Source organism: Thermobia domestica, chromosome 2 (assembly GCF_964235325.1).
Source record: "Thermobia domestica chromosome 2, izTheDome1.hap1.1, whole genome shotgun sequence".
Lineage (NCBI taxonomy): Eukaryota > Metazoa > Arthropoda > Insecta > Zygentoma > Lepismatidae > Thermobia > Thermobia domestica.
Window position 1 is genome coordinate 361,086,521 of NC_137455.1, and position 15,563 is coordinate 361,102,083.

The 15,563-nt window shown below is 37.6% G+C and overlaps 2 protein-coding genes across 2 annotated transcripts in view; one reads left to right on the plus strand and one right to left on the minus strand.

The window, feature by feature from the left end:
* Window positions 1-231: 231 nt before the first annotated feature.
* Window positions 232-15,563, minus strand: part of LOC145678823 (synaptic vesicle glycoprotein 2B-like) — a 90,753-nt gene continuing 75,421 nt past the window's right edge. Inside the window, exons 9-11 of the mRNA XM_081749369.1 lie at window positions 15,396-15,555; window positions 7,253-7,380; window positions 232-539 (exon numbers count right to left, since the gene is read on the minus strand). Coding sequence (XP_081605495.1) covers window positions 493-539; window positions 7,253-7,380; window positions 15,396-15,555 — 335 coding nt within the window. The 3' untranslated portion in view covers window positions 232-492. The remainder of the gene's footprint in view (window positions 540-7,252; window positions 7,381-15,395; window positions 15,556-15,563) is intronic.
* Window positions 1,556-7,385, plus strand: LOC145678824 (uncharacterized). The gene is made up of 2 exons (XM_081749370.1): window positions 1,556-2,961; window positions 7,246-7,385. Exon 1 carries the CDS (start codon window positions 1,645-1,647, stop codon window positions 2,797-2,799), a length of 1,155 nt encoding a protein of 384 aa, XP_081605496.1. The 5' UTR covers window positions 1,556-1,644; the 3' UTR covers window positions 2,800-2,961; window positions 7,246-7,385.

Sequence of the window (15,563 nt, forward strand, 5' to 3'; positions counted from 1 at the left end):
ATTTTGGGGATATCAGGGAGTAGTTTCGGATATCTTGATTAGCTAACTATCTGTTTCAGTGTTCTTTATTGGCCACTGATTCGCTGTCCTTGCTCGTAGAAAATATAGCTACATATGGTCTGAGTAAAGACAACACTTAACATCCTCAAGCAAAAGCGACATTCTTAAGTTCGTCGTGTAATAGGTAGGTTGGACAGACAATATTACACAAAAAGAATAACATTGTTCTGTTTTAAATTATAATTTACTACAATATACCAAATACAAAAGTTTCTCTAAAAGTAGGTAATTCAAAACTGATTTCCATTGTATTACATAGTAATTTTATCAGTTATTGTCCTCAATTGATTTAAGATAATGAATGTATTTCATTCAAATTATATAACATACATTCTTTGGTTCTTCTATTATTAAGTATTTATTCTTCATTAGGGCACTTCTTCCATCAGAAAGGAGAGATTTGAACGAAATTGAAAAGATCGTAATACATATTTAAACACTTTTCCTAACTGGAAGAGTAAGAGTTAATAAGCCGCAACCTGAAAAATGAATATAATTATTATTGCATGTACATTTTAAATAAACGAAAGTTCATCTGTTAGCCAAACTTTGAAGAAATCTCGTTTCTCTCAGAAGTCGAAGTATTTTGTGTTTATGGAACACATTCTCCTATGTTACAAATTATGTTAATGTTAATACCAGAATACACATCATACATTATTACCTATTGCAGACCCATTCGCACCAATGTTACCAGGTCATTTGGATCACTTAGACCATGACTATAGACTGTGTCATCTGAATCCGAGTCTCATTAATCAGGCACTGTTTAACCCTATATTTCAGTGACACAGAAGTGTCCGATATCAAGCTACAGCATTGCTGTAGAATTTAATGATATGAGATTAATGATATCAAGTATGGGGGAAGTCGGGTGTTCACATGCTTGATTTCCAATGTGACATTTATTTATTGAAGGTACCTAAATACGTATACACCAACAAGAGGGAAAGAAAATAATGAACTTAGTGCGGAAGGAGAGGAAGGAACGACTCTTGTTTGTTCGAATTAAGTTAGCAATATCATACGTACTCTTGTTATCAGGGGGAATGCCGTCTCCACACTTCCAGAAATTATCTGTGCCGTTTTCTCATTTTCTAAAAACATACAATAAGCAAAGATAAGTACGATTGACGGCGTGACATCATGCGTGCCCATACCTTTTCAGGTCCCTGCTCGTTATAAAATATATAAAATGATTATTTCGCTGTCTCACAAGGAGAAGGCAGACTTTGGTAAGTGAACTTAGGAGCTATTTTTTGCGAGGTGGTAGTGCACATTTAAAGAGTTAATATTACAAACTGGAAGAGCGCAATGGCCGAAAATAACGGAGAAAAACCGTCTTAAAGTTTTCCACTCGTCTCATATACCGTACGACGCGCGAATTTACCAAGTGACGGTGTGGTCATTCGTGCTCGTGCTTTCGAGCAGTTCAGATCGCAAAGCCTGCTGGGAGCATACTTCATACGATTGTCACCCATTGGTAGTGTGGTGAACTGAGTGGCATCTTGTTTTGCCTATTTAGGCTCGTACGTTTAATATTTGTGGTGATTCCAATTTCTGTGTCTAGAGACTTTGAGCGTCATGTCTTATAAGAAAGAATTACAATACAAATTCATGTTCGATAAGCGTTATCGAAGTTCTCGACCTAATTCCAGTCAAGTGTACCAATGGCTGTTGGAGAAGTTTCCTCGCCTGTTTGACCAGATTTGTGCTCTTCAACTTCATGAAGAAACTTTTAGTATTTATATTAAGTTTAAATCAATCAAAGATTATGACCAGTTTGCCTCGACAGTGCCTGAGACTGTGAACTTTACTCACATGGACGGAAACGTAAGTACCGTAAGGATTTTACCCGCCGAGGACCCTGTGAAATTGGTGAGAGTTTATGATTTTCCATTGGAAGCTCCAGTACAATTATTGGAAGAACATTTTCGTGCCTATGGATTGGTAAGGCGAGTAGAACGACAGTATTGGGCGGCACCGTTTCCTACAGGCATTGACAGTGGTGTGCGGGTCATACATATTGAGCTAACTAAGCATATTCCCTCTAGATTGATCGTCCAAGGTTACAAAGTGAATGTTTCATATGAAGGTCAGCCAATTACTTGTTTTTTTTGCCAGAGCACGTCGCATACCGTCTCTAATTGTCATTTGAAGAAGAAAAATAGTACTATGGGGGGGAAACCGACCCCGCCGCCAGTGGTAATGACTGAATTGGGGAAGGTATGGCGATCTAATCCACTTCCGGCTTCTTCCGTTCATGTAAGTGACGAACCAAGTTTATCTAAGACTGGGTTTGCAAAGGATAACAGTGTTCCCGATGAGTCTCAGTTTCCTGCTTTACCAACGAGTTCCGTCGCGCCTTTACCATTGCCAACCATGTCGTCAGTTTTGGAGGAGAAAAAAATCTTGGTGTCTGAGCAACAGCCCTCCGAGTCGTCTCTGGTCTCTACGATACATTCGGAGAATCTCAAGAATGTAGATGTGCCCATGTGTCCAAGTGACCCCCTCCCCCCCTCGCAGGGTCTTGATCCTCTTAGCAATTCCGTTATCTCACCCAGTGCTACGATGATTGCCGTTGATCCGGCTTCCCAACAAAAACGCCGAAGGGTATCTAGATCGACTACAAAAAAGAAAGAACAGACAGCTGTTGTTGGTGCTTCTCAAGGTACAATACAGTCCAAGTCACGTGATCACAGCCTCAAAAGCCGTGCTACCTCCGATTCCGAGATATAGCGTGCCTGCATTGTGTGTTTTTTCTTCTTTTTTGCGCCTTCAGTTCACGAGTGTTTATAGTTGCATTGAGCTGTGTGTTTCGCACGGTGAAGCTTTCTTTTTCCAGTTTTTATGTGTTATACATTTCTTGTCTACTGCAGTGTCTTTTTATGGGAGATACAAGTAAGTTTTTGTTTGTATTGCTGTTAGTGTTTTTGTGTGGAAGTATGGCGCAGATCAATGCTTTTACTTTAATTACACTCAATATTAATAGAATTAGTTCTGCACAGAACTTAGCGTTATTACAACAATTTATTGAACGGAATCGTGCAGACGTTTATTGTTTAACTGAAGTAACTTTTCATACATTTGACTTTCTCTCTGACTATAATACTATAGTGAATTCCGAAAAAACCACTGGTGTCGCGATGTTAGTACGAAAGGGTCTACATTATGATAGGGTTATGCTATCTCCGGATGGGAGAGCCATCCGTTGCTATATTAACGGTATATGTATTATTTGTTTATATGCCCCTAGTGGTTTTCTTAAAACACGAGAGAGGGAAGATTTTTTTCCAGTGTCATTCCATCGTTATTACCTCCCGGTCTTACTTATTGTTTATTTGCCGGCGATTATAATGCGGTGATCGACGCCCGTGATTCGCTCACGCCATCACCTCCCTGTCATGCCTTAGTTGAGTTGGTGAGAGTTCTACAGCTCCATGATGCTCTTCTAGCATCTCACTCTAAGCATGCAATGACGTTCACCTGTACTACGACACGCAGTCGCTTAGATAGGATTTACGTCGATGCTCGCTTAGGTAAGGCTGTCCTCGCTGTCCATACACGGCCTGTATCGTTCACAAATCATGCAGCTGTATTAGTTCATTTTAAGCTGCCTTTTTTTCTTCCGGCGGGAAGGGGTCGTTCCTTCTGGAAAATCAACAACGAAGTGCTATTAAGAGAAGACACTGTTGAAGAGTTTACCGAGCGTTTTAAGTACTGGCGTAAAATGCAACGTTATTTTCCAACGGAGGTTGCGTGGTGGACTACTTATTGTAAACCCAAATTCCGTAGTTTCTTTCAATGGAGAGGGAAATTGTCCCAACAGCACGATCGTCAGCTATATGAGTTTTATTATAGGGCACTATGTGACCTCTGGGCTGCACAGCCTTCCCTACTTAATCTGGCTTGTATTAACGATATTAAACGTAGAATGCGTCAAATCGATACTCGAGTATCGTTGCAGGCGTATTTTTCAGACGATCTATATCATTGTTTTCCGGAAGAATCGTCTTCCTTGTATCATGTAGATCGCCTTTTTCGACAGAGACGAGCTACATGTATTGAATCGTTAGTATTGGCCAACGGCGATACCATTTCCGACCCTTTACAGATCTTACAAGAATTTACGCAACACTTTATAGCCTTCACGAGCGCATCGCATTCGGATCTTCTTTTTGCTCCTGAGTTTCTATCAGCAATTCCCCAGCGGCTGCCTGCAGAAGATTGTCAGGCTCTATTGCGCCCAATTACGGCTGACGACATCTTGGCGGTTCTCAATAAGTCTAAGGGACGTAGTTCTCCCGGCATAGATGGCTTGAGTGTATCTTTTTACCGTCATTACTGGCCTATTCTTCGTGGTACCCTTGTGACACTTTTTAATTCCTGGTTGTCTAATGTGCCCTTTCATTCTAATACTGCGGTTGTCGCACTTATACCCAAATCGTCCAAGGCGAAGGTTGTGGCTGATTACCGCCCTATCTCTTTATTGCCAGTTGATTTGAAATTGTTTACTAAAGTTCTTACAGCCCGATTACGACCCATCATACAGAAACTTATCAGTCCGTATCAAGCAGCCCTGCACGAATCGAATAACATTCAATTCACCCTTCGTACTCTTCGAGACCTCTTTGCATACTTTCAGTCTCGCGGTGTCCCAGCCGGAGCGTTAGCAGTAGACCTAGAGAAGGCTTATGATAGTGTCGATCATAATTTCCTTCGTCTAACCCTCGACGCTTGGGGTTTTCCCACAGCTTTCTGTCAAGTAATTTCGAATTTATACACCACCGCCACGTTTCGTCTCCAAATTAATGGACATCTATCTGACCTCATTCCCTTAAAACGAGGATTGCGTCAGGGCTGTAGTTTAAGCTCTATTTTGTTTTCTTTAGTTATAGACCCTCTTCTCCATCGTTTGGCGCTAATGTCTCCCCCAGGCCCTACCCTCTTTACTTGTCAAAACATCTATTGTTTCGCTGATGATTTGACTATCACAGGGGTTGACGCAGTTGCTCTCCAGGGTGTCTTTCTGGTTCTCAAACGATTCTCGCGTTGCTCTGGTCTTCAGTTTAATGAAAAGAAAACTCAAGTGTTACAATTTCACGGCTTTCAGTTACCCTCTCCTACCCCAGGTACGCAGCCTATACCGCATGTGACATCCTTAACTATTTTAGGCATTCCATTCACGTCCCTTCCCACTCCCCATTATGACGAAGTTTGGCAACCTCTCCTTCAGCAAATTCGAGGGTTGTTCTTCACCCTCCGATTTCGTCGACTTCATTTATGGCATCGCATTCAGTTTATCAATATCTACGTGGCATCTAAATTGTGGTATAGGGCTCGGGTCTTTCCCCTCCCTGAGATTTACGCCAAAAGATTTGAATCTCTGTTCCTTTGGCACATATGGCGGGGTTACTATTTTCGCATCCCCAGAACTGCCATTTATCTCTCACGTTCCCGCGGTGGTCTCGGTTTAGTTCATATCCGTCTCAAATGTCAAACTCTCTTCATGGCAGATTCCTACGTGGGTCTTTCATCCGTCGATTCTATTACGAACCATTGGTTTAGTTGTTTTTGGCCGGAGTACGCTCACCCTGTCAATCCCCCTTTTATTCAATTTGCCGATCAGTGTCCGAAATATGTGTTGATCTTTATTCGATATTGGATTTATGCCGGGGTGCCTTTGGTCCCCCAGCAGCACAATGCTCGCTCATTATATTCTGTTCTCTTCACATTGTCCTCTCAGCCGACTCAGTTACGAGTAGTACAACACTTTCCACATATAGAGTGGCGGCAAGTCTGGGCTAACATTTGGAACCCAATCTTACCTCCCTATATGCAAGTGTTATGGTTTCAAGTAGTCCATCAACTTATCCCAACACGTGCGCGGCTTTATGCTATACAACGAGCACCTGATGCTTTGTGTACTATATGTCGTTCTGAGGACACTTTGGCTCATCGGTTTACAACATGTGAGGGAGCGCCAGTGATATGGAACGCCTTGCAGGTGATGGTGGGTCGTATCACTCGTCGTCCGAGTGCACAGTTTCACATTGATCATCTGCTCCTGCCGGACTTTCATTTTTTTCCCCCCACTAAGCATCGGACAGTGCTTTTCCTGCTAGCCAGCACTTTACTATATTTCCAGCGGCATATCACGTTACTGGATGCACGCACTTATTTTGATTTTCTTCAACGTACACGCCGGAAATGTTATTCTCCGCAGCAGGAAAGGATTTCTTTTAGTAGGTTTTTAGAAGTGCTTTTGTCATGAACTAAAGTTCCTCTCTCGTGTTCTTTTTTTTTTTTTTTTTTTTTGTTATTATTATTATTATTATTATTATTATTATTATTATTATCATTGTTCATATTATTATTATTATTATTATTATTATTATTTTTTACTTTTGCATTTCTTTATTTCTAGTTCTCTGCATTTATAGTTGTAGACCCAGAATTGGTGATTTTTATATTTATGTCTAGTACTTTTCATGTTTAGACTCAGCTAGTTGAGTCCATTTTGTATTTTTCAAGAAGGTAATAATAAAACTAGTGTGGTAGAGTGAGTAAAATCTGAAACTTATGTGTAAAGTGTTCCGGGTTCGATTCCTGTTCAAGTCCTACATCTTTTTCTTTGCTTCAACTAAAAAAGTAGCCATTTTTTACTATCACCCGAAGTTCACTTACCAAAGTCTGCCTTTTTTTTTGTCAGTCACACCAAGTGGATCACGGGTTTAACTGCTCCCGTATCACGGATTGCAAGTTCATGATCAGTTCTCTTATTGGTTAATGCAGAGACGAAGAGGAATTCACTTTGCTGTTGATTGAAGAATAAATAATATTTAGCTTCAGTAAGATTTACCTTGTTTTCCGAATAGCATATTTCCTGACAGATATTAACACTTCGAATAACTCTTTTTATGCAGTATTTCTTCTAATATTCTCACTTACCTATTATGACAAAAGTTTATACTTACGTATGTAACTGAAACTTTTCATACAATATTTTTTCAGCGTTTATCGTTACAAAAAGAAGTCCTCATTCGTTACAATCTTTTTATGTAATATTTCTTTTAATATCGTGACAAATAGCTATTTATACAATAGGCCTATTTATCTTAATATTCACACGTTATCATCGTGACAATTTTTTTTTTTTTAATGTACGATTTCCTTTAATTCTAGCACTTACCTATCGTAACAAAAGCTGCTAGAAAAACTGGGATGGCACAATTAATATCAAGTAGCAATCCAAATACAACGTTGCTTATGGACGCTCCTACGTAACCTATTATGACACTAAGAGATATCGAAAATGCCCTGGAAAAAAGAAAATGCAAACAAAGTTATCATTATAGTACTACACTTAACTGAGATAAACAGGATACATACAGGTGAGATCATTTATGTTAGTTTACGTTGTAATTGTAGTATTGTGTGTATTGTGTGTTTGTTAATTGTGTTGCTGTAACTATGTTATTATCTATGTATGAATACCTACATAACAAGAAGAAAACTAAGACCTGAGATAAACATTTTAGGACTCAAGTCATACAAGCCCCACCCCATAGCACTTGGGTATATAAAACGAAAAGAGAGATGAGATAAGCAAAAAAGGAGAAAGATTATCACAGAGTAAGGGGCAGGTGCGTCTGCTGTAGAGTGGCCAACTCTGGAAAGTAAAAAAAAAAAAAAAAAAAAAAAAAAGAAAAAAGAAAAAAGAAAAAAGAAACGGTACCCCTCAAAATTCCCTATGAAATAGGCCTAAGTGTGAAATATCCTGTTCGGACCCATCCATGGGAAGGAAATGTACTATAGTAAACAAAAGTGCATTAGCAGCTGTATTCTGCATATCCTTAGTACATTCACTAATAAGCTTAATAAATACATTGTGTTCTAAATGAGAAACTGAAATCGTTATTGACCATTTTATTGTATTCACCAGTAACTGCAACTTCCTTAAAATTATCGAAACAGATTAACAAAAGTATAGGGTCTATTAATCTTTACGTGATAATTTTCGATTTGGAAAATTAAATTTATTCTTTAAACTTATACTTCAGCTACAGGAAATTGTTTTAAGAAGTCTATAAGTATCTCCTTTTTCAGTCTCCATAAATGTATAAAATTCTTTACAAGTACATTTTAAGATTTCCCTGATACAGTCCTTGTTATCTCTTTAAAATTATTTAAACAGATGAACAAAAGATATTAGTCGTTGATAGATGGTGAAAGGTGACAGTTTTGGATTTACAAAGTGAAAGTTACTTTTTAAATATATACTTCGAACTAGATACAAATTTGAAAAAACGGTAACAGAGGGGCTGGTAAGAAGTTTGTACCGGTCACCGGCTTTAATTAAAATAACAGCAATATTTCCGGCCAGGCCGGGGAAAAACCTGCCAGTTGGCAACCCTAGTCTGGTGGTAAGTCCGTAAGAAAACGGCAAGAGCAGGGTTAGAGGATAACTTAAAAAATATATAAATAAACAGTAAGTAAACTACATCTGAGAATTGTAATACACAACTATTTCTATTTTATATTTTCCCTTTAACCTGCAATTGCCCGCAGACCATTACGCCATCTCTCCGGCAGTTTAATTCGTTGACAATGTATTTTAGTCTACGTAGTAGGTCAGTGAGAGATTTTTAATGACTTTGGTTGAAAATGGGATTCAGAAATTAGTACATTATTTAAGAACACACACATATATTAAGCGGGTTCCGGTTGCGTAAATATGTATTTCAGCTCTCGTGTAATATATTTCAAATCGAGTAATTATATCGCTTTTTTAACAATGCCCACTTCATAAATGTGATAATGAAACTTAAACTGTTAATATGATTCATATTATTAGATGTGATAATCGGGGCGTGCAGAGTCGTTTTGTGGAAAATCAGCGCCCGGGGCGAAAATATATGACGGCGCCCCCGTGCATATGAGAGAGGTCCACAGACCAGCCGCGAAGCGCCACCATGGTTGGCGCTGAGCGTCAGAAAATGTTCAAAAATAAACCCTGCTTTTCCTTGATTTTCGGCACCTTTTATTATTTTTATAATTCCATTTTATATACGTAGATATGTACACATGCATTCTCCGAACATAACTAATATTTTTCCTCTCTCTCTCTCTTTCTTTCCTTCTTTTATTTTCTTTTTACTCTCCCGAATTTTGCGTCCAACGGTACGGCACTGGAGGCGTGCGTCGTATGTGTGATGATGTATCATAATAAGAAGTAATGAATTATAATAAAGCCATTTAAGGTGATTTTAAAAGCCAAGGCCATTGCCGATAAGAGAATACATTTTTTTTTTCGATCCGGGTTTCTAGGTACAGTCAAAAGCATAAGTATATCCCTCTTTCACTGCTATAACTCCATTGAATCAATGTTTTTGTTTGTTTGTTTGTTTTTATTAATTATGTATGTATTTCATTTGGGACTGGAAAAATATTTCACTCTTTAACATCAGAAAAATTGTTCACAAAATTTATTGATGGAAATGCTGTATCCTTCTAAACTGCTTTATAGCTTCTAAAATGCTTTACAACGTATCATTTCTTGATTTAAATTGAGGACCTATATTTTTTGCCAAGCATGTAATTATTGCTTTTCATAATTAAGATTTCGATCGAGAATAAAGAAACAAACAGAACAAACTCTTCTTTTGAGGCTCGAAACGACAAGCTATTGCTTGGAAACGTGATTATATACTTACTAAAGCAGGAAGTTTATATAGCGGACTTACCGTGGCGTAATCGGTAGTGTTACAAGGCAAAATCATTTTCTTTTTTTAATCCCGAATCGAGTACTATTCCGTTTTTAAACTTTATTTAAAATAAAATAATAGAATACGTGTAACATTTTAAAATTATGAAAAACTGAAGTAATGTAATACTGAAAGTAATGATGACGGGAGCTCATGTGGTTCGGATTCCACGTTAAACTCAAAATCAACTAAACTCAACTGAAGATAATGTTAATTAACCCTTGGAGTACCAAAATATAAATTTTACTTAAATGCCCAAGATGGGGTCAATTTGACCCCATAGGTTTTTGACTCTAAGAAAATCAAAGAGATAAAAGAATATTCTATTGTTACAATACAAGCAATGAACATTTATTGTAAAGAGGAAAATGTCCCATATAAAATAAACTAACAAAATGAGGTTGGCGCTAAAACTCGCTTGCTCGAGAATGCCATGCCCTAAGCGCCATCTACATTTGGCGGAATGAGAAATTTTTTTCTTCCCTCCTCTCGGAATATGACTGAAAAGTCTTTGTTCAATGACTGACCAAGATAAGTTCATTTTGACCCCATTTTCCATTGCTGTAAATAAAAAGACGGGTTAAGTTTAGAGTTACCCCTCCGCTTTTTATAAAAATCAGGAAAATTTACAGGAGAAATGAGGTAAGAAATGATAATTTGAAGTTTTTATTTTATGTTTGCGAATATAACTTCGGCAGGAGAGTTATGTTTAATACGAGAAAAGATATGTGGAAGTTAGTGCTATTTGCCAGATGCGGAAGCATTCGCGGAAGGTTTCAGCAGCATAGTAGTTGTAAAATATGGCGAACATGGCGAATAGCTTTTAAATTTTTGTGAAGCCCACGGTGTACTGAAATTAAGTGAAATGTAACAAATTTTAATACTTTAAGCACTGTTTTTTGTATGTTGCAAAGTCCAAGGGCAACTCTGGACTGGAGGGGCAACTCTAAACTTAAGCCAAAAAGACAAATTAGACTCTACGATACTTGTTAAGTGTACAAAATTATTCAAGAGACTCTTATAGAAGCATTAATAGAAGACCATTTCAGCATATATTTTTTTAATGCAATAAAAAATAGAAGATGTATGGCTGGAATCAAATTGACCCCATCTTGGTACTCCAAGGGTTAATTTGTTATTAAATGTAACAAATTTGTAGGAAACTATACTCATGGATTATTCGTGAATATTCGATGCTGTTTCGTCTTTAGAATTAAGATGGATTTACAATGTAAGCCATCATGGCCTGTGGAAGGCAAACTGAGAATGAATCGCTGCTTCATCAATCTGATTACAATATCATTTTATGAAAATTGACTTTGCATCGCCATACAGTTCTCCAATTACGATGCCAACGACCAGTATTAATTCTTTTATACTAAGACAACACGTGTTGCGCTTTGGGAAAAGAGGTGTAATAGAGGGTACGGTGGCTCAGTAATAGAGTGTTTTCCTCTAGTGTGTGGGGTCACGGGCTCGATTCTCGACTAAGTAAGTTTGTGGTGAACAACATAGTCTGTATGGATCTTCTCGAGATACCCCCGTTTCCTGTCTCCTTGTTCTGAAAAGCATAATCGTGGGACGTTAAACTGAAAGATTTCACGGCCAAAGGCAAGAGCCAAATGATTTCGGACATTCAGATTCGAACCATGAAGCACAATCCATTAGAGGTTCGATTCACTCTGGAGAGAATGGTCGGAATTTAACTCTCTTTGATATATTTGTATTAGTGTTCCTGTCCATTTTGGTAAGGGTTAAAACTCTATACGAGGAAACTCGGGTACTCAGGAAACTAAGGAATGATCAGTTGAACTTTTTTTTTTTCAAAATGGCGTTATCAGTAAGGCGTTTGAGAACCAAATGGGTGATCTAGGTTCGAATCCTCGTACAAAAGTGAACATTTCCTAATTTTATATTCGTTTCAATGCAGTTCTGAGGCTCACCCAATTAATTGATAAATATCTTTGACAATCTTGGGAAGTAAAGGTACCAAAGAAAGGTATATAAAGTTTCGAAGCCTAGAACGGTCATTTCTGACTGGTTGATGTATGATACGGTTTCGGTCTTCTAACAACCAGCGTAGTGCAAATAGGTTGCACAAAAAAGGGGAGAGAACAACATAGGTGGAATGTAATAAAATGACTTCGAACAGTGAATCTACCAAACCATTGGCAAGGTCTTCTCTATTATTAACCATTGTCTTCTATCGACCCTTGGTTTCCTCTTTTGTGTATGGTTTACTGAGAATACAACCAGCAAACCATGCTTTTACGAAGCATCCAGTTGTAAATTACTTGATGTGGAAGGCAGGGTGCAAATTACCGGGGGGAATGAGGGGGATTTTCCCCCTCAATCACATTTTGTCCCCCCCCAAAGAAGTCAGCTGAAGTATCCCCACCGGGGATTCTCGCTTTCCCCCACAAACTATGCTTAGTATAACTCCAAATTTCACTGATTTTTTGTTATTTCTTGTAAATTTAATCTTCTAGCTGTATTTCGAAATGATCGATGTAAACTGTTCAGTTTTGGTCATTTCTACTTACCACCTAATTACCCACTATTTTCAACGTTGTTTAGTAGAACTATATTATTATGACTACGGTTGTTACTTGCAACTGTACCTTCGTACCCTTCAGTTCGTCATCGTTTGTGAATTTGAATGTACTAATTGCGTATAACAAAGCCACATATAGATTTATAAATGTTCTTAGCGGTTGGCCAAGAATAAGTAAACAAATAGCTTCTTCTACCATACTTGGCGAAGTTCGGATATGTCATATTCATCCTCTATATTTGTATCGATTATCATCTTATTTTAATTTTTGTTATAACACGTTATTTCATTTTCCAGTGTACTCTTTGTTAGCACATGGTCTTCATTCCCTAGTAGGTTGTGTGTATGCAACTCAAAAGTTGCATTTAATTTGTGATAATTAGCATAGTAATCACTGCTTTTACAGTTTACGGAAATGAACTTTTGAAACTGTACTCAAAATCTGAGATATAGGTATTCTCTCGTAAGTATATGTTAACGTACACGCTGGGGGATACGCTCCTAGTGAGCCGACATGTTAGTGAAGATGATTTTTAGGTGAATAAGCGAATAATTCAAGATTTGTTTCAGCATTTGTTAATACGACTTGTTCTCCGTGTCATTGTCCGTGTCTGTATAAGCATTTCAACTGGAGCGGGTTTTTTAAAAGTTAACCCTTCATTTTCCATCTTTTCGCTGTACAGTTTGCTGTCCACGCAATTAATGTTGTCTGAAAAACTTCAGTGTAATGTTTTACTTTATTTGAATAACGTAGCCCATAGTGAATCAACTCATCTTCAACCTAACAGTAAAGTAATTTTTAAGTGTTGAGTTTCCGTGCCCATCACGGAATCGATATTTGGAGGGAAAAAAAGTCGTGATGAGCACAGCTTTAGCGGGAAGTAGAAGCACAAGTTCGAAATTTGAATTGAGAGATTTTAAATATTTGGCCTTCGATTTGACCTTGATGTGAGAAATCGGGACCAGCAACAATCCATTTCTTATTTGATAGGCTAATATCTAGATTTTCTTAAAAAAAGAAAAAAATGTCCGGTTTAATTGATAATTTTAGTGGTTTTCACAAGACTGAAGTAGGTTTCTTTTCGCAACCTGTATGTATTAATGCAAAGTGGAAAAAGCTTTCAATATGAGTGGAAAAATTAACATATGCTTTATGCTTGTGATCATGGCTATCGCTCAAGCCGAATTATTAACTAAATAAACCTTAGAGAGCTACAGGGACAAGAGTGAGTACAACATTAAAAAATGTTCAGAAAGGGTTAGTGGGGTGTGTGTATGTCAGACAATATATATGTGCATAGTTATTGTCGGTAGATTTATTAAATTAATAAATCTCTTATTTATTACAGATGTCACACACACACACACACACACACACACATATATATATATATATATATATATATATATATATATATATATATATATATATATATATATATATATATATATGGGGGGTAAGGCATTTATTGTCTCATTTTGAAATTTGAACCTTCAGACTATGTCCTTTGGCCTAATGTTATCACCCCCAATATAGATTATCTAATTCGCACACTGGTGGAAGGTATATAATTTCGTATTCTTATTTTTGACTCAATTCAACTCCAAACATTGAAAATGATTGTAAGGCCTGAGAAAAACATATACCATATTCCACGAAAATCACATTTTTAAAAAGACAACTTAGAACACAATCTTATGGAGCTTGGGCGATAATTAACCTCTCTTCTTGACTGATTTTCAACACATACAATGATGGTGATTGTGAATCCTTAGAAATTATATACAATATATTGCTTTAAAAGCGAATACGTTTCATCACGAAAGATGCCATGAAACATACTTTTCAAAACGTAGCAATGTGTATTTCACTCGGGATTGAGTTAAATTAGCCCTCATTCTTGTCCTTTTCAACTCCAAATAGAAAAGTCTCAAAGAAATAGTCTTGGACTGTCGAGATTGAGACAACAGGATAGTATGCAAACTGTATCACAAAAACTAGACTTTAACATGAGACAAAACATGAGTGTGTCTGAGTACATCGTTCACCGTTCAGTGTTAGATATAAGCCTCCAAGGCCAATGTTAACTGCACGGCATCATCGATAACGAGTAAAATGGGCACGTGCTCATGGTCGTTGGAACGCCGAGCAATGGTAAACCCTAGTAGCAGAAACAACTTTCAAACCGCTTGCTGTAAGCTTGCATTGAGAGTAGGGCAAGCTTGCATCCAGCTTGATTGGAAAGCGTGCAAGCATTCCGCAAGTTGGATTCCAGTAACGAAGTTACATGGAGGCAACCTTGCATTCAGTGTTCCATTCAAGCTTGACGCAAGCGTTTTACAAGTCAAGCCAAGTCAATAGCCAATGAACGTCCAGAGATGCTATGACGCTCTGCGAAAGGTTTAAAACATCGCTTGGAAGTACAACAAATGGCAGATTGTACGAAAGTATGCGTTGAAGGTGCAAGCGTAAAAAGCACAAGCCAAGCACGTGCCAACTGGTCAAAAGCTTTCTTGCTACTTGAGTAGAATGACCCAATTAATCACGATACTGCCTTCAATTCATCGATGTCATATTCAGGAAGCAGCTGCTCGAGACGCACCATTCCACTTCCTATGATTACCGTTATTCAATTACATTTGCTGAAGTTTATTTATGTTATCATAGAGGAATTCGCATAAGATTTGTGCAAAATTTCACTGGAAATCTTATCAATGTCATTCCAAGCTGTTTCGTGAATTTCTTCAACTCGTATTTGCATAAAAAGATTATAATGAATTTAAATAAATCATTTACATATTACAAATATATCACTTATATATTTTTTGTGTTAATAATCCACATAATGTCGTATTGTGATTTAGAGGAACTTCAGAAATTTTATGGGTTCAGAACGACCCAACATCTCCCTCCCTATTGATTGCGAGTCTGACGAACTAGTTCTTCACTTATAAAAATCATTAAAACAGTCCTAGCTTCAAAACTTCAAACTTTAGGTAAGCACAATACGTACCTGAGATGAGTAGGAAATAGCTCCACAATTATGCAAGAGAGAACGCTGTATGCAATAGCAGAAAGACCAGTAAAGAAACAGGATAAGACAATATTTTGAATGGCCGTTCTAACAAAGTAACATCCAATTACGCAGCATCCTCCGATTATCATACTCCCACCTGAAAAC

What these genes read in the sequence shown, in the direction of transcription:
- LOC145678824 (XM_081749370.1), top strand. Translation starts at nt 1,645, where the DNA reads ATGTCTTATAAGAAAGAATTACAATACAAATTCATGTTCGATAAGCGT.